At 33.3% G+C, this 25,462-nt stretch overlaps 4 protein-coding genes across 5 annotated transcripts; 1 reads left to right on the forward strand and 3 right to left on the reverse strand.

Annotated features, from left to right (window-relative positions):
* The first annotated feature begins 681 nt into the window (after positions 1-681).
* On the forward strand, positions 682-1,506 carry LOC146887475 (uncharacterized). The gene has a single exon (XM_085670249.1). It carries the CDS (start codon positions 682-684, stop codon positions 1,504-1,506), a length of 825 nt encoding a protein of 274 aa, XP_085526375.1.
* Positions 1,507-4,425: 2,919 nt separating this feature from the next.
* On the reverse strand, positions 4,426-9,250 carry LOC114178695 (bifunctional riboflavin biosynthesis protein RIBA 1, chloroplastic-like). The gene is made up of 7 exons (XM_028064750.2): positions 8,896-9,250; positions 8,183-8,531; positions 7,853-8,074; positions 7,002-7,324; positions 6,427-6,556; positions 5,353-5,649; positions 4,426-4,939 (listed from the first exon to the last, which is right to left on the reverse strand). Exons 1-7 carry the CDS (start codon positions 8,937-8,939, stop codon positions 4,670-4,672), a joined length of 1,635 nt encoding a protein of 544 aa, XP_027920551.1. The 5' UTR covers positions 8,940-9,250; the 3' UTR covers positions 4,426-4,669.
* A 274-nt stretch (positions 9,251-9,524) lies between these two features.
* LOC114179666 (uncharacterized) lies at positions 9,525-16,075 on the reverse strand. Of its 2 annotated transcripts, none has more exons than XM_085670928.1 (14): positions 14,972-16,075; positions 14,726-14,802; positions 14,309-14,470; positions 13,908-14,121; positions 13,473-13,559; positions 13,251-13,390; positions 12,809-12,889; positions 12,624-12,688; positions 12,141-12,316; positions 11,672-11,802; positions 11,478-11,565; positions 10,884-11,100; positions 10,695-10,798; positions 9,525-10,458 (listed from the first exon to the last, which is right to left on the reverse strand). In XM_085670928.1, exons 1-14 carry the CDS (start codon positions 15,137-15,139, stop codon positions 10,039-10,041), a joined length of 2,130 nt encoding a protein of 709 aa, XP_085527054.1. In that variant the 5' UTR covers positions 15,140-16,075; the 3' UTR covers positions 9,525-10,038. The 2 variants fall into 2 exon arrangements, with proteins under 2 accessions (XP_085527054.1, XP_027921879.2); XM_028066078.2 differs by having other exon boundaries at positions 14,309-14,448; positions 14,972-15,110.
* Positions 16,076-16,199: 124 nt separating this feature from the next.
* On the reverse strand, positions 16,200-19,124 carry ABC4 (UbiA prenyltransferase family protein). Its single transcript, XM_028062170.2, has 11 exons — positions 18,874-19,124; positions 18,537-18,768; positions 18,354-18,457; positions 17,899-17,970; positions 17,652-17,790; positions 17,453-17,559; positions 17,274-17,373; positions 17,156-17,194; positions 16,952-17,062; positions 16,748-16,813; positions 16,200-16,665 (listed from the first exon to the last, which is right to left on the reverse strand). The coding sequence occupies exons 1-11, from the start codon at positions 18,960-18,962 to the stop codon at positions 16,537-16,539; spliced, it is 1,188 nt and encodes a 395-aa protein (XP_027917971.1). The 5' UTR covers positions 18,963-19,124; the 3' UTR covers positions 16,200-16,536.
* Between the last annotated feature and the right edge of the window lie 6,338 nt (positions 19,125-25,462).

The following is a 25,462-nucleotide window of genomic DNA, read 5'->3' on the forward strand; positions in this document are numbered from 1 at the left end:
ATGATTTTTTCGCTTCCACCCCATTCATAAAAAAATAACACCCTCACCCCATTACTTTTAAACGTTAGTGGTAAATAAACCTTGCATAATAATCTGTTCAAAATTACACCCACACACCCACACCCCATTTCTTTCTTCTTGATTCCATTTCGAGTTCCGACAACAATGTGCAAAGAAAAGAAGTCGTGAATAAGATTGGTGTACGTGTTGTCCTCGTCTTAGAAATAGAATTGAATCACTTATTTCGTTCAAATTCCCGCTCCTTATTTGCATGGATGTTTTGTTCGACAGACCAAACACTTGAACATCAAAAGTTTACCAAAATTTTGTTTTTCCAAACGGATTACATAATCCGTGTCTTAAAGATGTGAAACGGAATTTGTAACCCGTTTCACCAATTTGCCATATGTTTGTCAAACGGAATAGGTATTCCGTTTCATACTTGGATTTTGTGTGTTGGTGTGTATATTGTGTTATTGGTGAATTTTTAATGTGAGTGAATGTATACTGTGTGATTGGTGAATTTTCTAACGTAAATCATGCAATGCAATTAGTTTTCAATTTTTGATATGTTGCATTCACTCGTTTTCTGTGATACATGTTGCATTCTTTATGCATTTATGTGGTTATCCTGGATGGGTTATTTACGTATTAAAATTTCTTTTTTTATTATAGTTCATTATGGAAGATCATCATTTTCGTTATTTGAGTTTTTTGGATTCTCAAGCGGAATCTCAGCTAAATTGTAGTCTCATGTCAGAGTTTTCTGATTTTGTTCATGATATCTGCAAACATGATTATACATCTCATTTTACAACCGATGATATTTTCGCAACACGTGAAGATTTAATTAAATGGGTTAGAGGGGTTGCTTATAATCTTGGATTTGTCGTTATTATTCTAAGATCGGATAAATATAATGGACAACCAGGAAGAAAGATCCATGTATTATTAGGTTGTGAAAGAGGTGGAAAATATAGAAAATACAAGTGTGATGCAGAACCAAGTTTATCTGGGACAAGAAAATGTGATTGTCCCTTTAGATTGAGAGGGAGACCCATCTCTCAAGGGGAGGGATGGGTGTTGAACGTAAAATGTGGTTACCATAATCACGATGTCTCTTCTACTCTAGTTGGTCACCCCTATGCGGGTAGGTTGAAGTCTACTAAACAGTCATTGCTTGTTGATATGACCAAAAGTCAAGTAAAACCTGCAAATATACTTCTCACTCTGAAAGAAAAAGATGATTGTAATGTTACAACTCTGAAGCAAGTGTATAATGCAAGATATAGGTACAAACGTTCAATAAGAGGTTCAAGAACTGAGTTACAACAGTTAATGTTGATGTTGGAACGTGATCACTACATCCATTTTAGTAGATGTCTTGATGAATCTGATGTGGTAAGCGATTTGTTCTGGACCCATCCTGATGCTGTGAAGTTGTTAAATTCATTCAATATTGTGTTCTTAATGGATAGTACCTATAACACCCCACTCTTCCCTTAGGCTGTGTTCCTTTACCAATTCAAATTCAATCATTAATACTGTTCTCTCCACCTCTCCAACCAGTTTAAAACACGCTCCACCTCTCCAACCAATTTAAAACACGCTAAAACGGGTTTCGGAAAAACAAAAAAAAAACAAACGGAATACGTATTCCGTTTCAGCTAAAATCAAAAACCTAAACACGAAACAGATTGTGTATTCCATTTCAGCATTCTGGGAAACGGATTACACAATCCGTTTCGAAAAAAAAAATAAAAAACATGGAAACGGATTACACAATCCGTTTCAAAAAAAAAAACAACGAAACAGATTACACAATCCGTTTCGAAAAAAAAAAACCAACGAAACGGATGACATAATCCATTTCACATGCGTTCACACGCATTTCCAAAGATGCTCCTTCTCCTCCATTTCACACAATAATATATATGGATGATGGACCCAATCAAGTAACTTTACTTCATCATCTGGGTCCTACACGTCCCTCTACCCTAAAATCACAAAATTAATTTAATTTTGGTCAACAAAGCTTACCCTTTCAGCTGCCAATGCCATGCACATCCAAATTACCACATCTAGCTATCTGCCACATGTACCAGATATTAATTAATTCAATCGCAAATCCAGAACCAAAAGTCAATTTGCCAATTACCCATCTCTTGCATCACCCTTATAAATATCAACACCCAACCATGTCACAAATCTCTCTCATCAATTCCATTTTTATCGATCCAGCAAGGTAGTAGATATTTACAATAGTATATACAGGAATGGGAAACTGTTGTGCCACAGAGTCGTCTACGACAAATTGGGGTGGTGATGATTGGGGTTCTTTGTCATCGAGGAGGAGGAGCATGAGTTCGAAAAAAAAAAACAAGGAAACGGATTACACATTCCATTTCCTTAAAAAAAAATAAGGGGTTTGAATTCCGTTTCACGCCTGCTCGTGGAAAATCTGTGCAATAAATATTCAAACCAACACGATCTTCTAATCTATTGGTAAAATGAATTAAATCAATTAAAATGTAATTACACATGCACTATACTAATATTAAAATAACATTACTTAACTGTAAAAAAATGGAGTAGAGGACTTGCGCGAAAGGAGAAAATGGTGTTGCTGACCCAGGGGAGAAGAAGGGTGTGTGGAGGACAAAAGGATGCTGCGGAGCTTCGGGAGAAGAACGGTTTGGAGGAGAAAAGTATGCTGGCTGGGGAGAACAACGCTGTGTGGAGGCTGTGTGTGTGGGAGAAGGGGAAGAAGAACGATGAACACTGTGTGAGGCTGCGTGGGAGAAGACCAAGGAGAAGAGGGAGGCTCCTTACGCGCACTAGGTCAAGATTCTTCTGTTGGGGGTGCAGGGAATCTGATTCTTTGCATTGGGGTGCGTTTTGGAGGTGCAGAGGGCCACAGTGTGTGCTTTTGGGGGTGCAGAGACACGGTAAAAAAGAGAGAGTGAGTTACTCTTCATTTTTACCATGGGCAAAGATGGGAATAAAATTAGTTTTGGGGGTACAGGAGATATTATTGGAGATGTAGGGAGAAACCCCCTTTTATCAAACAGTTTTGAGGCATCATTGAAGTTTTATGGCCCAGTTCAAGAAGAAATGCAAAACTCGGGGATATTGACCTTATATTAAATTTTCCATTGCAGTACATTATACTTATATATAAAAAAGATAATAATATTTTGACTCATTTTTAATCAATCATTATAATTACCCTTCGATTATGTATTTTGATTATTTTAGTGATGTGATGGAATAATCTAAATGTGATTGTAGAGGTGGATTAAAAAGGGATCAAAATATTATTACCTTATAAAAAAAACTAAATGTAAATCCCATTACCTTAGTTGCATATTCTAATCGAAGAACAATGGGAATGTTGACCTAGGACAAGATTTTGAACGTTATTCCAAATGAAGATTTAGAAAGGGTTTATGTTATGTTTCGATAAATGATTTAGAGGATAATTTATTTATTTGAAGAATTTAAAATTCTTTATATTAAACGATTGATTTGGATAAAATAATTAGAAAGAACTTTAAATTTAAGAAAAATTAGAAGGTATTTCAAATTAATAAAATAAAAGAATTTCAAATACTCTAAAAAATATAAGAAATTTGAAATTTCGCTCATTTTCACCCACTCTCACTTCACTAACGAAAGTTAAGTCGAGTCGGCTCAAGCTAAAGTCTTAGTTGAGTCAACTCGGACTAAAGGCTTAAATCACATTAGCTTGAGTTGAAGGGTCAATTGAGTAAATTTATACTGAAAGTTGAATCAATTTTGCCCAAGTTGAAAAAATCCAAGCCAAGATTGGGCTAAGTTAGTCCAGGTTGAATTGACTCAAGTTGAACTAGGTTGAATCAAGTCAAATCGACTCGAGTCAACCTAAACCAAAAGTTGAAACATGTACAAGATTGAAGGTCGAACTAACTCAACTTGGTCTTAATGATAAAATTGACTTCGTCTTAAAATAGAAATTAAATTACTTTATCCAAAAAAAAATTAAAATATAAAACATTTCAATTATTTTATCTAAACAAAGTATTTAAGAAATAAAAAATAAATAAATTATAAATAATTTAAATAAAATGTATTTCAATTTCTTATAATTGTGAAAATCTTTTCTCCAAACACAAGGTTAAGAAAAAGGAACTGTGTATGGCGGTCGGTTTGGAATGGTAGTGATGGGTTTGGGTAACAAAAGCTCAGTGTAAAAGATGTACTTTTCTGATAACGAACCTCTCTACAAATGCACACAATACTGTAAAATGAAACTACACAAACGCGCACACCTTTATATATATATATATATATATATATATATATATATATATATATATATATATATATATATATATATATATATATATATATATATATATATATCATAAACACAGAAGAAAGCAATAAAGTGAACCTCAAGTTTGTCTAGACAATGCCTGATATATCATCTACGAGACTACGATATACATACATTACATGGCACTTAATAAAGTTTAAGAGTGACAAATGTTTGACGAAGCCTAATTTGTAGCCTGCCAGAAGAAAAATCAGGCAAATGAATCAGAAAAATTAAATCATGAACCGTATAGAAAACCACTCTTTATGCTGTTTGTGAGATAAAATTGCGTATCTGGCAGGAAAAGCAGGTTTATAAGCCAGGAGCAGCATTAGAATCATCACCACTGCCGGCTTTACCATTGCCACTGTCTGGATTGTTCAATATGCTGTTAAATTCTGAGCCATATACATGACCCATTTTCGCACGTTTGGTCTCTAAGTATCTCTTGTTCTCTTTTGTGATAAGTGATAACAATGGTATCCTACCGGAAATTGTCAAACCATAACCTTTGAGTCCCACATACTTTGCTGGATTATTTGTCATTAGCTTCATAGAACGAACACCCAAGTCTCTCAAAATCTGCAAAAGCAATTTCAAATTCCAACCCTGACTCAATACAAAAAATAAATCGTAGGAAATTATCTGTTGCACTAGATATAGCATGCCAATGAACTTTCATCTCGTTGTAAATTTTTACATTTCAATCACAAAAATGATATACATAGTAAATTTGTTGACTTCTGTGATAACTATTACGGTGACAAAACAGGCTGAACACACAGACTAGTCCGTTAACCCATGTTAAAAGGAACGGATTGGATTCAAGATTCCTAGAAATTTCTAATTAGTTAACCAAGTCCAACTTTTTAAGATCCGCGCAAAGAAATTAAATTCCATTCTAAATCACCATGAACTAAGAAGTAAGACCGTAAAAGAATCCAAAGAGTATAACATTCAATATTCCATTCGTTAAGTATTTTTACTATAATTACCTGTGCACCAATTCCATACTCCCTTGAGTCAACAGGCAATCCCAACTCCTCATTAGCCTCTACAGTGTCCCGTCCATCATCCTGTAGGTTATAGGCACGAAGTTTGTGGCCCAACCCAATGCCCCTTCCTTCATGTCCACGAAGATAGACCAATACACCTCTACCAGCAGTCTCAATCTGTTGCATTGCAATCGAAAGCTGATGTCCACAGTCACATCTGGCAGATCCAAATATGTCTCCTGTGAGACACTCTGAGTGTACTCTCACAAGTACATCATGTCCATCACCAATGTCACCCTGTTAAGCTATAAACAGTCAGAACCACCACATTGGCTAAAAGTTTACTGTTAAGCAATTTAATTTTCTAAACGGAAAAAAGTTAAACATAAGTTGAGCAAATTCTATTTTGCAAATGCTTCAGGTCCATAAACTTACCAGCAAACACCTTGAAGACAAAATGATGAAAATAACAAAGGCTGAACATCAATTTATCCCCATAGAAAGAAAATACTACGCCGATGTTAGTTTAAATGATAATAATATGCTTACATACATTTGTAATTCCTAAAGATAACCACGATTATCACCCCTATACTTTAAGAGTTTGGCCTTAATCCCAATAATTAAGATAAATAACTAAATTAAGCACTTATTTAATAAGCTTTCATCACATGAGAGCTTATGCCATGAATTCAATCATGAAACTTATATGCTAAAAAGAGTGTATTTTGATCATATTCTCACAAAGACACTTATTGAAATAAGCTTAAAAAAACTTATTATAAGTAGTAAGTCATTTTAATTTTCAGAGAAAGAAATTTGGAAATATCAATTTGCCCTAAAGTAAAAAGGTTGGATTTAAGCATAGCAATAAGGATTTATTGCAGCGCTGTATGATTAACATAGACGAAGCTGCCTGGTGATTTTAATTCATGTTGTTATACGATATTGGAATCCTTTCTATTTTCACATTTTTTTCGTTGTTATTTATTTAAAATATTCAGTCCAACTATCGACACTGTTCGCACCTGTTGCTACAAATAATGGTCCAACATAAACACAAGCATTGCTCACCTTAACCATTGTAATATGCTCAATGCCATCTAAAAGCGACCTATAGCAGTTAGCTGTAAATGGCCCCCACATTGTTGGTATTACTGCAGAACCAGCAGGCTCTACTAGTTTATCTCTCTTCCTTCTATACCTGCAATAAAAATAAGAGTCAATCTCTGGAGTATTCAAAGAAAAGTCTCCAGGAAGCAAAACCCAGGGAAAGAAGACCTGTGTAAGGAAAAAAAGAAATAAAAGCACAAAATCAAATAAGCATTGAGAAAATTTTAACGGTTTATATAGATTCTTTTTTTTGTTCAATGGCACTCTAATTCTGGGACATATAATGGAATAAAAATAAAATAGAAGTTCTGTTCGAATAATTTTATTTGAAAAAAATCATTGTAAATGAAAATTTAAATCAAATGTACTTCATAAGCAATCATTGTAGTTATTTGACAATGGCCTCAAAAGTCAAAAGTATAACAGAAAAACAACTTTTGGTATTTTAAATTATATCTTCAGTAGCTGAAGAAACTCACTTAAAAGATATCATAAACATGCATACAGTGAATGTTTCATGAAATATAAACACATACCTTATTAAGTCAGCAATAGATACAATTTTTAAATTCTCACGCTCTGCAAACTGGCGAAGCTTAGGTAATCTAGCCATTGAACCATCATCATCCACAATCTCACACAGAACTGCTGCAGGATTCAGACCAGCAAGTATGGCAAGATCAACTGAAGCTTCTGTATGTCCAGCTCTCTTCAGCACACCACCCTCCCTGTACATTAGTGGGAAAATATGGCCTGGGCGGTTGAAATCACTTGGTTTTGAATCTTTGGATGCAAGGGCCAAGACTGTCGTAGCTCTATCGCGAGCTGACACCCCTGTGGTAGTACCATGTTTAGCATCCTGCAAGTACGTAAAGCGTTAAGTATAGAAAGATACATTAATAATTTCCTTAATGGTAACAAAATACGATTCCATAACATCGTATGATTAACTGCATCATAGGATGCATGTTCCAAACAATTTGAAATGCACCAGTTTGGTTGCTTCACTTTGTAATTTCAGGATTTTGATTCATTTGGACGCGAAAATATTTCAATATCACGAGTGTTTTTAATGGGGAAGCAAACATGAATTTAATTTCAATAAGCTCTGTTAACATGATGCATGCTGGTAAATGATTAAATGATCTGCAAATATTTGGAGATACACGATAAATGTAATAAAGTTGCACTGAATTCCTAACCAACTATATGGCATATCGAAGGATAGCTTCATATAAGACAAATTATTCTCTGAAGTTAACTAGCTTGACTATCTCGTTAGGCAATGAAATGTAACGCTTCTAGCTAACATTAACAAAGGAGGACCATCATCATAGATACACAGAACAACTACATACATAGAATGGATGCACCAAATTGTACATACCACTGTTACAGTGAACGCTGTGCGAAGTTTCTCATCATTATACTGACTGTTTACCATCAAAGGAAGCTCCAATCTCTCCAAATCTTCCTCCTTCATGCTTATACAAACTATCCCAGTTCCATGCTTCACAATAAAAGCCATGGCCTCAGGTGTAACCAACTCCGCAGCCATTATCACGTCTCCTTCATTTTCCCTATCCTCGTCATCGACAACCACAACCATCTGAAGCACAAATTTAGTTCATAAATGCAAAACCAAAACCTTTCACACTATAAACCTCCCCTTAACTAAAAGAAAAAGACAGATCCCATAAACAGAGAAAGCAACAACCTTTCCATTCCTAACGTCTTCAATGGCCTCCGGAACGGAAGCAAAACCTTCTGTTGGAGTGTCGAAATCATACTCGTCATCATCATCATCAGAAAAACCACTGCCTGCTGGCACTGCTGTGTCTATTCCCGGAGTTCCAAATGCTGCGACATCACGTTGCCCCTCAGTTCCCACACCATTGCTGTTTGGATAAGACACCCAGACTCCTCGTCCAGAGGTCAATGTAGCTTTAATTCTAAAGGTAGCACTGGAGACACTGGCATTGAGTTGGAGAAAGGACAAATCCGACCCAGGTCCATTGAGAGAGAACTTGTGCAACCCAGTAAACAATTTCAATTGTTTGCATACGCTACATCCAACAGGAAAGCAGCCAAAAGGTATACAATTAGCACTTTTAACATCCAAAAGGTGATATCACAGACACAACATGTGATATCCAGAAATTAAACATGTTTGATTGAATCCACACTCTGATATGCTCAATTAAATTCTCAAAATGGACATCCATAATTCAGAACTGAAAATTATGCCAATCTTAATTTCGTTTCCGGTGATATGCTGAACTAGAGTTATACTAAAACATCAAAATTATCACCAACACTGGTTAAACTAAACCAAACGAGAACCAAACATTCGTAAAGTAACTTTTTCTTTTTTTAAAAAAAAGGGGGAAATGGTGTATGAAGTGTTGAAATGGAGAGATGGAAACAAACCTAGGGCGGTAGAAAGGAGTGGAGAGACTGATAGAAGAAGCCATTTGCGTTGAAGAGTTTTAGCGAACTTCTCTGCGTTGCGTAATACGAATATGCCAAAAAATCACACCCTCCTTACCTTTTCTCTTTCGTCAATTCATCAACAACTAGTCTGCTTATGCGGACGCTCCGACCCGTTTGAGGTCCGCTTTTTAAACTGACGGATAAGTCCCAACCCACGAAATAAACGGATTTTTTCTAGCCAAAGCTTTCAGATAGCACTGCTTCGCGGGTTCAAATAATAATAGGTAAAATATTTTTCTTCAAACAGCGGATCTTCTTCGCTGAGGAACCACCGTGTGTTAGCACCGGCGACGGGGTCTGCAGCGGCGACGTCTCTGCCTCTTGGCGCTGAAGGAGGCAGGTCTTAAAAATGGGTCCGTAAATGGTACGTGGATCCGAACCGGTTTACCTACCTCTAATGAACATACATAAACGTGGAGTGGCCACTGTAACTGTAACGATGGACCTCAATAATTACATGCGTGAAAATTTTCAATTTTTCTTCCTATTTATGCTGTTTTACTTACCATAAATCTATTCTCAAAACTAAAATTTATTTATTTAATCTTCATCCTTGTAACATTTGATTCCGCAATTCTAAGAAATACCAATGGAATTTGTGAATGGTGGTGCAGTGATAGTAGAAAACCTGTTGTAAGAAAAAGAGATCATTAATTTCAGATTAATTACTGCACACTATGTCTCTTATTTGAAACTGTACACACTTCCTCCATACTTGTATTAAATAATATTTAACTGATGTGAAATAAGAAAAAATCTTTATTAATTTCATCACCATTAAAATATTAATACCCTAATTTTTTCTACTCATTTCCAACAGAAAAAAAATTGAGACAGATAATTCATGAAAAATGTGATGTTGTGAAGAGTTACTGTTAAATGCTAAGAGTATCCCTATAGCATTTCTTCAAACTGTGTTCACATTCTACGTGTTCTTGTTTTGCATATGAAGTTCAGCATAATCTATCATCTGGGTACATTTCTATCAGAGGAGAAAATTTGCTCACTAATTCTCCCTATATAAGAGATACACAGTTTATCTTGCAAATGCCAATTCCCTGAAGTCCACTCATGATCATTTCAGTCATCAGAATCCCTGTATTCAGGAGGAGCATGTTTCAATTTCTCAAATATTTCATCAAGGGAATCAGATGAAGATTTTGAGTTTAGAATTGACTCGGGAGGATTAGATATAGGGATAAATCTCTTGGAGTCAATGTTAGATCTAAAACTTTTGAATCCATCCATCATTGATTCCCATCTTGAGGCTAACACTGATGATGATGATGATGATGATGGTGCTGAACTTGTGCTCTGAGAATCATTAATATCACTTGTAAAGGAGGAAGAAACTCCTTCTTGGGTCAAATCTTTTGTAGACACTTCCTCGTTGAGGCTTGTCCTCAAAGCTGCATATTTTCTGCTGCCAAATTTTCTAATCTTGTCCTGGTTTTCATTTTCCTCTTCCAGTGTGTTGGTAGTGTCACTCTCATCCTGATCCTGAAGAACAAATAGAAGGAGGGAAGTGAGAGTTTAGTTAATATGGTTAGTTGAAAAAGACTAGCCTAGCGATATTGCTTGTAATGCTTCTTCTACAAATCTCTGTTCTGTTGCTGATCAGATTTCTTGGTTCAGTGATACAATAAGCTTAAGAATTTGAGCCAGTTTTAAAATTGGGACACATTCTAAGATTCTAAGAAGAAAAATGATCAAGCCTACTGAGTTTAGATGCATACCGTGGTCTTGTTTGTTGACTCAACATCCATAGTTATGCTGAAACTTCTGGCCAGAGGGAAAACAAGTTCACCAACATTGTGCCCTTGCTGGAGTAGAGAACGTTCTGAGAAAAGGTAATAAATTAGATGTAATGGAGTTACGGCTCCAAAATTAAGGATGTTGTAGAAACTAAAAAGGTTTGAACTCACCTCTCCGCAAGATTATTACCCCAGATGGATCAAATCCATCCATATCTTCTGCATCCTCATTGATGAACTTAAATATTTTCAGATTCCCAAAATACTTGATGACCCGGTCAAAAGTATTTGCTGCTATTAGTGAAGTGTATATAACCATTATTAGGGGGTAAATTTTGTTGAATCCTTTCCCAAAAAAGGGAACAGCGTCATTGATTTTTCCCATTTTCTGCACAAAAAAAAATGAGTATTTCAACAATATTAGGGAAGAGGTCAGGAATATCTAATGAGCTGAGGTGAAGATCTTCTAAATAACATGCAGTGATAGATTAGATGTTAAATCATTGCAGAAATTTTCATGTTATCATTCTTATGGTTGTTTGATGGAAACACTCTCCTAAGTTTCTTCCTACTGTTTTTATAAGAGCTAGAATACAGAGTTTCTGTAGGTATATGAATTGAAATGAAGAGTTGGGATAAACATAAAATATTCAACCAATCCATTCCTTTGTTACCCTCAAATTTGGATGAAATTCTTAGACAATAGATAAGGAGAACATCATGACTTTAGAACAACAAATTAAGCACCAGTATATAGTAAAATACTTTCTCAAAAACGGTTTTTCTATGCCCTCCAATATTTATGAGATTGAGAAAGTTGTATGAGATGGGTGCGGCATATCTTGCAATCATCCTACACACACAAAAAAAGAAATACATGCAAAGGCAAAGAATTTAGAATGATTATACACTTCATACAAATGAATTAGAAAATAGTATATTTATAGAAAGCGACTTACGAGCATATCATAAGCAAGCTTACTGGGCTTGTTTGCTTTGGAGTCAGTGAGTAAAACATCATCGTTCCCATTTTAAACAAGGAATAATATGTACAAATACACATATACATCAAGGGGATGAAGGCAGCTAACTGGGAAAATGAACAAAGGAAACTATTAATTTCATGCTGTATGTAGATGGCAAAACCGAAACTTCTGCAAATGTTTCATCTTTCTGACAGGAAAACTTGTCTTTCCTAAACAAAATTATCTCATGGATAAATGATTAATTACTATTTCTTTTAAATTTATTTTTTTTATTTATGAATAAACCAACTTTTTTAAATGTTATTTTAGATATTCATTCACCAACTTGAGGGGATGTGTTGTTAGAAGGATATTATGTATACTACTAGATGTTATTACAAAGAGATAAGAAAATTACTTTATTACAAAGAAAAGTATATTGGAAGAATCCTACAAAAATTACCTGCACAAGCACTTCTTGCTGTCCAGCAGCGTGTACTAGGATAGAGAAAAGGGATAAATCAACTCCACTGGTTAGTATGGTAGCCTCTGCTAATAGAATTGCAAATGACATGACGCCCAATATAACAGCCAATGATTTCTCAACATATTTCCATAATATACATCTCCATAGAAACTCTGATAAATTTACATTTCAGTCAGATATAATGGTTCTGTTCAGTACCTAACAAGAAACTTTTTGTGGAGATCCAAACTCTAATACTTTTGTAAAACAAAAGAAAATGACTTCATGGTGATGACTTTTGTGGAGATCATCTAGATAGCTTTTATATTTGGGGACATAGATTTTATTTCAAACACGCTACATGTAAAGAGATCAGTTTTAATACCATAAAGTAAAACTAGTGAGTCTAAAGGTGACAATACAAGCATTTATCAGAAAAAAGAGTAGAAAGAGCTCATAAATTTAATAAGCGGCAAGTACCACATGTTTCCAAAAATGCACCTACTCTGCCTATGCGTTCAGGCCTCAAGCATGAAGTATATTTCCTGCAACATGGAGAAAAAATATATCTTTAATCTCAAAATAAACAGCACAACGAAGAAACTGTCAAAAGAACAGACAATGAAGAAACTGAAAAATGAGAAAAAGTGAAGGTTAAGACAAACCATCCTGTAGTATCACGACGCTCATAATTCTTTATGGTATCCTCCAGCTCAAGGGCTTCTAAGACAAATTTTGTGTATTCACTGCAGAAAGATAACATTAATGAAAATAATAGTAAGATATTCATTACACAGATTTACTTAGGACATGCAGAGAATATGCATCTATTGAAAATAGGAGTATTATGGTATGTTGTATCAAATGGCATTTCAGAAACGAACACTTCATCATATAAACAGAACAGTGTACAGCACAAGAGGACATACATACACAAAAAGGTCAACTCATTAACCTTTATTTTGCTAGCCATGTTGCATTAAATTATCAAGATTTCATGCAGTTTCAAGGTATTTGAATGAGGCAAAGGATTTTCTTGAAGGATGAAAATAACTCCTACAAGAGTCTTGCATAACCCTGAACCAACATCTATATATCAGTGGCTACCTTCTATATCTGTAGTACTGCTCACGAGCTCTCTTAAGACGACGTCTCAGTGATGCCATAGATTTATCATCTCTGTCATAATCCATGTCACTTTCTCCTAGTCTTCCACCCTGTGGTTTGAAGGAGGGGTCTTCCTTCAACTGGAAAATCCAGTTACATGAACATGTATATATCAGTAGAACATTTTGAAGCAAAATACCAGCATGTATAAAAACGCTTTACCATCTGAAGCAACATTCTGTCAATTATATTCATGTAGGGTCTCAAAGAATCCCGCTTCGACATTTGCTTTGATGTTGCCTGTGTGATCTGACAATGGCACACCATCAAAAATCATATCTGCAAAGAATAAAGGATAAAAAAGAAAGCATTTCTCTTTATCATTGCAATGCAGATTTAGTTTGATCCACACCAAATTTGTCAATAAAGTGAATATGCTACTTATCAAGATGAAAGAATGCCAAACTTTCTACAGTTTTTATTGCAGTTCTCAAATTGAAATTGGATCAATAATGATTGATATTGCAGGGCAGGATACTTAAAATTACGTGACAACAATCCCACTTTCATGGAAAGAGACAATGAATGCAAATTCAGAAGACTTTACACATTTAATTGTTAGAGGGTCATTGTAGACAAATGGTATGAATAGCTTACAACAATAGCATTTGAAAAATTACGATGAGCATCGTCTAATTTGACTGCCATTTTTGCAACTTTATGTGAAAGAACTTTTTGCTCAATGCTCCAATCTGCATTCAACCAAATGCCCTTTGGAATTTCACTCAAACCAAATCCAAGTAGAAATGCACCAGTAACAAGTCCAAACGTATTGGAGCAAGCCATGGCAAAACCCGAAATATTACCACTCCTGAAAATTATGTAACATAAAGTTAGTAGAGAGGGTAAGCTTGCAATGATTTAAAAGTTTGGCAGTGTGCAGAAAATTTGAAAGTTGGATATAAAATTAATTTAAGGATAACTAGAAGAAGGGTTCACATCCAATGATTCAAGTAAACAAATGAAAGATAACAGAAATATAAAAGAAAGAAACAGACCAATAATTTTTGTGTAAAGAAATTAGTAAGATGACTCCAAAGAGTGCTACAGAACCGAGAGACAGATAGAAAACAAGGTTTCCGTGTAAGCTGGTCCTCAATCTTTCTTTCACTGTGAAGTCTCCAGCATCTTCATAACCCTGAATAGTGGGAACCACAGCCCTGTTTAGAGAAATAATTTAATACAGAACTATGAGTGTGTATTTCTATTCACCTAGCAGCCATAAACATCCTAAATATTGCACACAATTTCATACCAACTAGGATAATAACTCATGAAAAAAAATCAAAATCTTGTCAATTACAAAAGGTAATAGAATTATTCCACATGATGGAGGCATACATAAACATCACATAAAGCTATGAAATTTCAGAGGAGTTAGTCAAGTGGGACCAGATTATAGGGAAACAGCTTACCATGTAAGTAAGAAGGTACTCCAATATGACAAACTCCATAAGAAGGAGATTGCTCCACTCTCATAATTATTTAGTGCCTATCAATGAAGGGAAATGAATTGATCAAGTGGCAGTGAATCAAATACCAAAAAGTAAAAATATCTGTTCATGAAAGAAATAGAGTCTATAACTTAACTCTATTTCTTGTCTTTTTTGTACAGAAACAACAAAAACCATAGAAAACAGAAATAAATGTGTATGCATTACCGTCCAAATGTCTGCAGGGACGAGGATGATGATGGAGACAGAGCAGAACCAGGTGTATGCAACGGTGAAGAACACATATCTGGGTACATCAGGCCCAGAGAAATAATGCAAAGTAAAAATAACCATGCCAATAGCCACGGGCAATGAGAACATATAGAACACCCACATTTTAATGTTACACTGTCTTATGTTTCACGTTATGCATGCATGCATGTCCCTTTTTTTTTTTGTGTGTACAATAGTTTCCTCTCCTTTTCCAATCTGGAAAACAATACAGAGAAGATGGGAAATTGAGAAAAGAATGTTGTGTTAGGACCTAAGTTGAAGAAGAAGGAGAACCGCTCAAGAGGACCCCTTTTTTGCTCTTCACTACCTCATTTAGCATGCTATTTCCCCCATGTCTCATCTCATTTGTAAATTTTTTATTATTTAAACTGTGTAATTCTATAACATTTTATAATTATGACATTTAATTCTATTTTAATATGATCTTCTTTTCTTTTCTTATTTTATTTCATGTTTTTAATGTTTTATAATAAGTATAATTACATGATCGAATGTACTCAAGTTGTATAAATCCAAACTTATCTCAAAATGATTAATATTCATGTTTTAAATCTTAACATCTCTTAAATTCGATCATGTAATAATTGGTCGCAATACTGCTAATTATTTTTGTCTGTGTTTTTCTTTCAAACATGACCCTTTGGAAGATGATTGGTTTATATCATTTCATGGGGTAAAAGGCTAGTCCTACTTTGTGATTATTTGTTGATCCTACTTTTCCCACATAACATAAATTTAGGAGAGATGTGGCTCTTATTTTAATCACAAGTCAATAAATATATAATAATAAATAAATAAATAAAAGTTTGCATATTTCAATTCCGTCTTGAAAATAAAAAACATTTAGGACCCTTTAACAACATAATAATTATGTTGTAAGAAGTTGTAAGGTATTTTCAGTTGCACTAATTCAGATATAATAGGACAGATGACTATTTTAGTCTTTGTATGTATAAATCAATAACAATTTAATCCATGAAAAAACATAAACTATATTTTGGTCAGACAATAATATCTAATGACTAAAACATAATTAGATATTCTTTCCAAATATTTCTTACTTTATCATGAATAATAGAAGCTTACACGCTTTACGAATTTTTATTCTGTTATTTACTCAACATCTCATTAATTAATTAGTAAAGCTAGAAGCATTTCACTCTATGGTTAATCCAATTTTCATTCTAATCTGTATAGTTTGTTGTCAAATATTAAAGAATCTACATGTGATCTGATTTCACAAAAAAAAAAAAAAATTCTTAGCAGCGACTGTTGTTCTTCTAATCAACTAAGGGCTAACAGTGGAAAGGTGCATGTATAGTGGAACCATCTTCTGCTTTCTGCACAACTCTTGATTGTTGTCAATGTCATTCAGTTTCTTCAAACTCATTAGGCCACAAGAAGAGGAAGAAAATGAGAATTGTTTCGAAACCATATGCAGAAGAAAGTGTTCATCACCAGAATGTTATGGTTTACTTCCTCTTTCCACAAGCCAATCTTCAACTCAATATTGGCCATGGTGTAAATGTTGTTTTTCTAGCCAGTACTAGGCCTAAAGCCAGAGCAACTCCAAACAAAGCATGTAGCCTTACACAGAAGTACTTAGCCATGAAAATCTTGTTTTTGTCCTGAAACAGTACAACTTATGTTTAGCAAACTTCAGGAAATACACCAGGGAAACAAAAACTAAGCACGAGTCTTTTCACTTGCCTTGTGATTCTCTTCTACAAATCTAACGACCAGGTTTCCCATTGGCAAGGTCAATGCACAAAGGAACTAGTACAATCATAATCATAACCAGAAGAACAATCATAAGTGCATGGTCCAAATTTACACAAACATCAACTATAACCGTAAAGAAGGGAAAACATCATAAATGAGATGCAAAAACGGACTAGGTTTAGAAGTACATACTATACAAGTAAGAGGAAGTGCCTTGCTTAGACCAAAAGCAGCCAAAAGAGCATAAAGCATCAAAACTGCCCCTTTCACTACCTCTGCACCTTTTTCAGTGCCAAGTCTAACCTGAAAGAGAAATGGAAAATAAGTAACAAAGGTAGATTTACATTGTTAACTTGAACAAAAAAAAATATGTTAAATTAGACAAAGTGCATGTACCAATGGTGACATTTTCCCAACCTCTTTGTCTCCTTCCACCTGTGGAGTGCATAAAAACATGCCACCTAATCAAAGTTACTCAAAACCTTAAAGAGTTTAATCACAGAAATGAAAGTACCTGATGGAAATGACTGCAAAACAAGATAAGAGATGTTGTGAGGCCAACAAGAATTGATGCAGAAAGAACTGTTCCACTTAAAGGGACACGATTCATCACACTGTCCAAAACATTGAGAATCAAAACCATGAAAAATGAAAAGAGTGTTAGGGACATTCTAGTTAGGTAGCTGAAGCAACCTTGCACTCCCATGTAGTAAATAAAAAGCACTAGTAGCAAAGGGACCAAATGCTGCAAAACACAAGGGCTCTCCCAGCCCCTGGTAGCTTAACCGAAATGGTGGACACTGCAACGTAAAAGGGCCAAGCAGAGAAATTTAAAGTTAATAACTGCTGAATAACTTTCTAACACTATTCTGATGTGAGAAGAAACTTATACCTGATATATATAGCCACAAATAATTGCACAAACAAGAAACAACATTGAACGAATGTTTTTTTCTGCAACAGCAGTCCAAGCCAGCCCAACGAAGCCAAGAGCAAGGCACAAGTACGCAGCAATGAAGGTTCCTTTACGACTGTCCAAATTCAACATGAGGAATAATCAAACTGAGTTATTTCTCTGTATCAAATACAAAAGCAAAAGAAGACAGAAAGCACCAGAACCAAGTCTGAGAAAAACTCACCTACCGACCAGGTTTACAACTGATTCCTTTTTGTTCTTGTCAACTCCAGTGTCAAAATCATAAACATCATTGCTGTCATGGCCAGACATAAGAAATTACTTAACAATTATTAGTATATTCCTTTTATGAACATTGGAAGTATTTGATAAGAATGATCCATAAGAGTAATGAAGCGGGAGAGGGAGCCAAAATTGATAGTAAATTCATAGAATTGCATCATTTTCCTTGGATGGTTAGTACCTGCTAAACTTGATAGAATGGTTCAAGAACCACGTAGTACATTTTGTTAGTGTCCATGTTGTTACAAGTTTTCAAATGATATTTAGCCTAAGATTTGGGTACTGGCAGTTTATATTATATTTTGACAGAAAATTATGGCTTCCAAAGTTCGAATGATGTTGCCACCAGAATCCATTTTCATTGTATATTTAAGAAAATATAGTATTGAAACTTACCTTAAATTGAGCCAGGTAATAACAAGAACTGAGGAAGCCAGTAGAACAAAATAACATCTAGCTGAGAATATCCCTGTCTGCAAATACGCTGCTGCACTACCTACCTATCCATAGAAACCAAGAAATAAATTAGAAATTCTCTCACTACCTTCTCTTGCTCAACTTAAAAGTTCAGATTCTCACAGTGAGAGGAATCAATGCAACAGAGTAAATTGGCAACTTGATGGCTCTCCAAATCAACGTTTCCTTTGAAATATCTTCCTCAGTTTCATCTCCAGAGTCTCCAATGACAGAAGGGGATAACTCCACTCCTCTTGCACATAACACATGTTGATACTGTTCAACTTCCAACCTTCCCCCATATCTCCTATGAAAAAAGACTTTCACAACACTACATGTTGATCTCTGCTGGCACCTGCAAATCAAAGCTCTCTTCAACACAGCATTACAGAAACAATTCACTTGCTATCTTTCACTTTCCCGTTTTCGTTGATGAACAGAGAGAGAAAAAGGAAGTTACTTTGTGAAGTAGCGCTGCAGCTGAATGTGGTCATGGAGTTTGCTGAAAGCAGAAGAAGGTTGGGTGAAGTTGCAGCACGTGGCAGCCATTTGGGTTACTGCCTTATCATTTGGGTGAGTGAATACTGTGATGAACTAGTTGAGTTTGAGAAAAGCATCAGAAGAGAAGTGAGGGATAACTGAAACTGAAAGTGAAAAACGCTTTTCTCAATCTTTCTCCATGAAGAATCCTATCTCCTTACACATTGCAATCCCTCCATGGACCACTAGAATGCTGCCATCTAAGACTAAGCTTAAAGGTGTCGCCCTTTTCTGATCACAAGACTCACATGACATTATTAGTTAATCAAAACAAAACAGTACTATGTCATGTCTTATTTATTTAACACAACTAATACCTTGTATGTTACAAGAATTATCATGTTATGTCTAATATGTTTTTTATGTTTCATATTAATTACATGGTTTTTTTAGCTTTTCACTCTGTACTAAATGGTTAAACATATCATAAAAAAATTTAAAATACGTCCATCACCTCATAAAAGAACAATCAACACCTCAAAGTATTAGGTGATCAAATAAGAGTTAGAATGGCAGTATGTTTAAAAAAAAAAAGATTTTAAATTTAATTCAATTTTATAAAATTAATATTCAAAAATAAATTTTAAATTTAATTCAATTGTACAAAATTACTTTGTAAAATAAGACTTATATTCATTTATATAATTTAATAAGTTATAACCAAATAAATATATTTCAATATTTTGATGAAAGTTTTAGAGAAAATTTTCGAGAAATATATAATATCATCACCATTCATTATTCAAACCAACTAATTTAAAGCTTTATGTGTCTAGAGGATGACATTTTTTTTATAAATTTCATCTACCTATATCTTTAGACTAATTTTTAATATTGAGATCTTTTTTTCCCTTTGTAAACAAGTTTATTATAATTCTATATATGTTAAATTATAATATAGAATTTTTCAAAGAAAAAATTTAACTGACCTATTTATTTTAATATTTCATTCTCAATATAAAAATATTCTTTAAAAACGCACATACATTATGTATTTTTTAATTAAAAAATGCAAACAGATGCCTCTTTTTTCATTCTTTTAATCATTTTCTTAAAGATCATCAATAGAAATGATGTCAAAAAGATAAGATAAGCATGGGAATGATTGTCCTAAAAATACTTATAATAAGACAAAGGGTTAAATATGTTTTTTTGTCTCTTAATTTTTAGTAAATTTTGGAATTAGTCCATTTCGAAACTTTAGATTAATTTAGTCTTTCATCTTTTGAAATACGTGAATTTAGTCATTTTAATCAAATTTTGTTAGGTTTATTTGATGTTTCATACATATTTTAATATTGAATTTGAGTTGTTTATATTGTTTGACATATTAATAATGAAAAAATATTAATCATCAAATAACCGTTTAAAATTTATATATATTTTTATTTAGACATATAAAATTAAAGATATTTAAAAAGTAATAATTTTTAAAAAAAAATATCTTTTACTGCAACTCTTTTGAATTTATTTTTTTAGAAAGATCAAATTTATTTACATTGATATTTTAGCGTATAATTTTATTTAAATTGTACGTTGAAAATAGTTTTTTATCTAAATTTATATTTTAAATAAATTTATTTAAAATTAAAAGCTATATATTTAAAATTAAAAACTATTTATGAAAATATTATTAAGAATGACATCAATTATCTTGTAATCCAGGTGAGTGAAATCAATTGTTTTCATAAATATTTTTTATATTGAAAAATTTAATTGTTAAATAAGTTTGACATTCAATATGATTATCAATAATTTTTAAAATTTTATTATATCAATAGAAAATAACCCTACAAGAAAATTCTTATATTAATCAGCCGAAAACAGATATTTTCTCACATTTCGATCCAGTGGGCTCCAGAAATGCCGTGACTATTGGGCTTTAAGTTATTAAAAAGGCTAACCAATTTCTTTTTCTTCTTATAGCTTTACAAATACCTTATGAAGAAATTTCTCACTTAATTTATTATATTTTGAATAATCATCATTGAAGTTCAAAACTATAAAGCCAAGAGAAAAATATTAATATCCTTCACTGATCATAATAAATTAAAAAGGAATACATTTTTATTACTTAAAAGCTACGAATAAATTAATGATTACCTGATAGCATAAAGGAATTAAAATTTAAAAATTTAATTAAGTAGTAAATACATTATAAATTAATCTTTTTGAACTAATTTTTATTAAAAATTTGTGTTTTGTTGAATACTTAAAATATTTTTTATTTTTGTTAAGTATTCTAATGTTTATTAGTTAAAGATGATTGAGAGAGAGAGAGAGAGAGAAAACAAACTAATTGACAAGTTAGAGATAAAAATATAAAAAAAAACAAACAAACAATCATATCGTCTTAATAACTACAAAAATCACATGAAAAAATATTAAGACAAAAATAAAAAAAGTTAAATACTCAATAAAACAAAATATTTTAATAGAATATCAATTAAATCAAATATAAATGAGTAACAGTATAATCTTGTTTAATAAAACTAATTTAATTTGAATGAAACTTAATTTAAAACGGTATGATGCATTCTTTTAACTAGTTTAATTATAAATACAATTTAAAGTGCTTTAGAGTTTTTTTATAAAAAATGGTCCAGTTCAAACAAGTCATTTTGTACACTCTAAACTAGTGTTTATAGTTTCGATACATATAAAAGTTTTCAAAGATAATTTTGAATGGAACACCACTATAAATAACATATTAAACTTTTAAAAAATTGTTTTTATTATAAATATTTATTTCTTTTCAATTCCACATGTTTGAAATAGTAGAAAAGGAAAATTCATATATTCAGCTAAATTTATTAGCATGCGTCTAATCATATTATATTATATTATATTATATTATATTATATTATATTATATATATATATATATATATATATATATATATATATATTTTGCTAGAAATATTGTAAAAGTTGGTATTGTACATTAACTATGGAAATAAGTAGTTTCTTTCATTTGACTAATTCAATGCTAATTCTAATTTTGGCTAAATCCTAACTAAATTCTATCAAGTTTCTTTTCTTGCTAACTAAATTACTATTGACATGCATATGAAGTTGGTTGGATATTGGTAAAAGATTGTTTAGAAGACACGTATTTTTTATAATTGATGGAGTAAATTTATTTCTCTGTATACTTGTCAGAATTTTTATGATTGTGAATAGATTTAAATAGCGTCAATCGCGCTGTTGATTTAAGAAGCATCTATGAATATTTTTCAAATACTTATTTCTTACAAATATTTTTGTAGTGTCCCTCTAATTTTTGGTAATTATACACAATCATGTAAATGATATAATTACAAAGAAAAAAAGTAGTAACGTTCTCTAATAAACATTTTTTAAACACTATTAGTTAAAAATTGGTATAAATTTGAAACTTCACATACTATTTAACAAATATATTCTATAATCTAAAATTTTTAATAAATTTTAACAGATAATGATAATAATGAATATCGTAAAATATGTTGTTCGTAAAATTCTGTAAATTTTTTTTTTCTAAATAATCCCAAATTTCAAGTTTTTTACTTTCAAAAGAAGCATAAACCTTTTTTTCTTTTTTCTCAACTCCATCTCATCCATCTTCATCTTTGAATCCTCATACTTCACTTTCTGTTTGTTCGTTTATAAAATTGTGACCGTAGGGTCATTTCTCGTAGCAAGACCTTCGATTCCTACCATTTAGTTTTTTGTTTGGGACAAGTTAGTTTTTCTCGTCTTTTTTGTTTCTTCTACGATGCATGCAAGTCTTCAATGCTTACATCTTTTTTGGTTTCCAACTTGTATCTCTTCTAATCGGTGGCTGTGTGGGCACGATTGAATTATTTTCCATTGTCTCAGGTCGAATTTGAACTTTCGCGAGTTTGAAGGTGCCTTGAGGGTTATTAGAGTTCGAGTCTATCTTCGAAGGTGAGGGAAGTTAAACCTTACTTGCATGATGTTTTTGTTTGAATGTATGGTTGTGTGTTGATATTGTGTTTGGTAGCTCAAATTGATATGTTGATGTGTTGGCACAAATACCCTAGATGATTTGGTGCTTGAAGATTTGATGAAGTTTTAATGAAGTACTTGAAGCCATTGCCTTGGAAGATGTTGGAACCATGCTTACATTGATGAAGATGTGAAGATTTGATGTTTCACATCTTGATCAAGCCTTGTGTGTATGTTCTTTATTTGGATTGATCAAGGGAAAAACAAGCTTGAAGATTGTAATTCATGTTGTAGACCATTTTTCATCAATTAGGTGTATAAGGTCTTTGTTGTGTCTTTTAATCTATTGAAATGTTTTTCAACAGGTTAAATGATATCTTTTAATCTATTGAATGAATTTTTAACAAATTAAAAGGTTAGTTGCAATAGTCTTAACTAGACTTATTCAATTAGTTGATTTATTTTGTAATAGACTGATTTCACTTAAGTGAAATCAACGGATTGATTTGAAAATCAACATGTTGAATTTCGTGATAATTTGACTATTAAAGCTATATTTTTCGAAAGAGAGGTGTGAAGATCATTTTTGAGTGTGAAATCTTTTTGGAAATTGTGGAATTCTCTCTCTTTTGTGATCATACAGAGTGCAACTGGTGAATATTGATCTTGGATCATTCTTAGAGCATTTTGCTTGGTGTTTGAAGCTTGGAGAAGGTGGTTGTGGTAGGCAAGGTTGTGCTACCACTAAGGTTTGGTCTTTCTCAAGCTTTTAGGTTATGCCTGGTGGTTTTCCATGTCTGCAAGAGGTGTCTTGTTGTGCTGGTTTGATTCTTGTGTGATTCAAGAGTCATTGTGTGGTGTTCTTACATATTTTAAAAGTGTAATGTTGTGAACTTTGTAAATCTTTTGAAATAGTGCAAAGTCAAGCTCAGGTTGCCTTGACTAACTGGATGTAGCTCATGTTTGAGTGAACCAGAATTGTGCCCAGTATTGCAAACATGAAGAAATGACTCACCTATAGGTATATACTGCCTTGGACCACCCTTGGAAGCCCCAAAAACCACCATTGGGTGCCAGACTGACTCGCTAGGTAAGTTGATGGCTCGTTGGGCAAAAATGACAGCACAAAACTGCAATATTCGAGTCGCTGGGCAAAAATATGTCTCGCCCAACGAGTTACAAGTCAAATAACATCGATTTTAGGCCTCAATGGGCGAGAATGAAGCTGGTGGGCGAGAATATTGACCCTGATACGCGAATATGGTTATTTGATCATGTTTCTACAAGAGTTTTAGGGGCATTCCTCATTTTGAACAAATAGAAACACCTTGGGTGCTTGAGAGAGGCTCTTTGAGGCTGCTAGGGGTGTTGGGAAACTCCCCCTTCTCCTTCTTGGACCTCTTTCTTCATCCATGGAGGTTTTACCCCTTTTGTGTTGGAGAGGATGATGGGTTACGAAATTGGAGGCAGAGATGCGAATAAGAGGAAAAATTGGAGCATGAAGCAGTTGTCGAGAACCTTCGAAGAGGGATTGCTTCTACTTTATGGTTCTAATTTCTTCTCCTTTCTTCAATTTTGTAAAACCCTAGGTTCTCCACTATGGAAAGCAATTTCTATTTGTTGAGATTATATGTAAAACATTGAATTCTTATGTAAAATTGTGTTGTTAATATTATGATTTTCCAATTCAAGTTAGTGTTTGATTTTCGTGCTTCATGCTTGATGTGGATCGTTCCCATGCTTGATTTATGATTCTTGAGGTGTTGGAAAATGTCTTTTGAACCTAGATAATAGAGCTTGTATCCAGGGATAGAACATGATTCATTAGTAATCTTAAGACTCTTGAACTTAATGCATAATTGCACCATTAATAATCTTAAGACTCTTGAACTTAATGTATGATTTTACTTGTTAAGGATTCAAGGAATTGGAACTTGATAAATTACCATAGGCTCAATGTAATATCCTAGGCAAATATTACTTAATTAAACAATTTATAATTTCAAATAAATTATATCAAAGATAAAGTTCCCAAAAACGTGGAAAATTTAAAACTTTATTAATCGTGCGTAAGTCCAAAATCCACAATTCAAACATAATTATTACAAGTTCCAAAGTTTGAACATCATACTTAAAAGAAATACAAAATAACATGCTTATTTAAAATAATCCCCATGCTTGCTCTCACTTTGGCTCTATGCGTCAACAACATCACTTGAAATATCATCCTCCCGTATGGCAAATCACATGATCATCACCAAACACAAACAGAAAGGGTGAGCTAAAATGAATAAAACATACATAAAAGAAGTTAAATAACCCTCACCCAAAATACTTAACTTTTTTATTATTTATAAAACCCTTTGTATAATGCCCACATGTCTCATAACCTATATAAGACGAGCACCTACTCAACCATGATCTTAGGGATTTCAATGCTTCCACGAACCTGTTGCTCGTGGTCCAACACGCGTGGAATCATCCCGTTATGAACGTCTCGCTCGTAACAATCAAGTAGAGCCATCCAATACGAACATCGCTCTCGTATTCTCACATAAG

The sequence above is a fragment of the Vigna unguiculata genome, chromosome 3 (assembly GCF_037176805.1).
Source record: "Vigna unguiculata cultivar grain cowpea cultivar isolate G323 ecotype 2 chromosome 3, ASM3717680v1, whole genome shotgun sequence".
Lineage (NCBI taxonomy): Eukaryota > Viridiplantae > Streptophyta > Magnoliopsida > Fabales > Fabaceae > Vigna > Vigna unguiculata.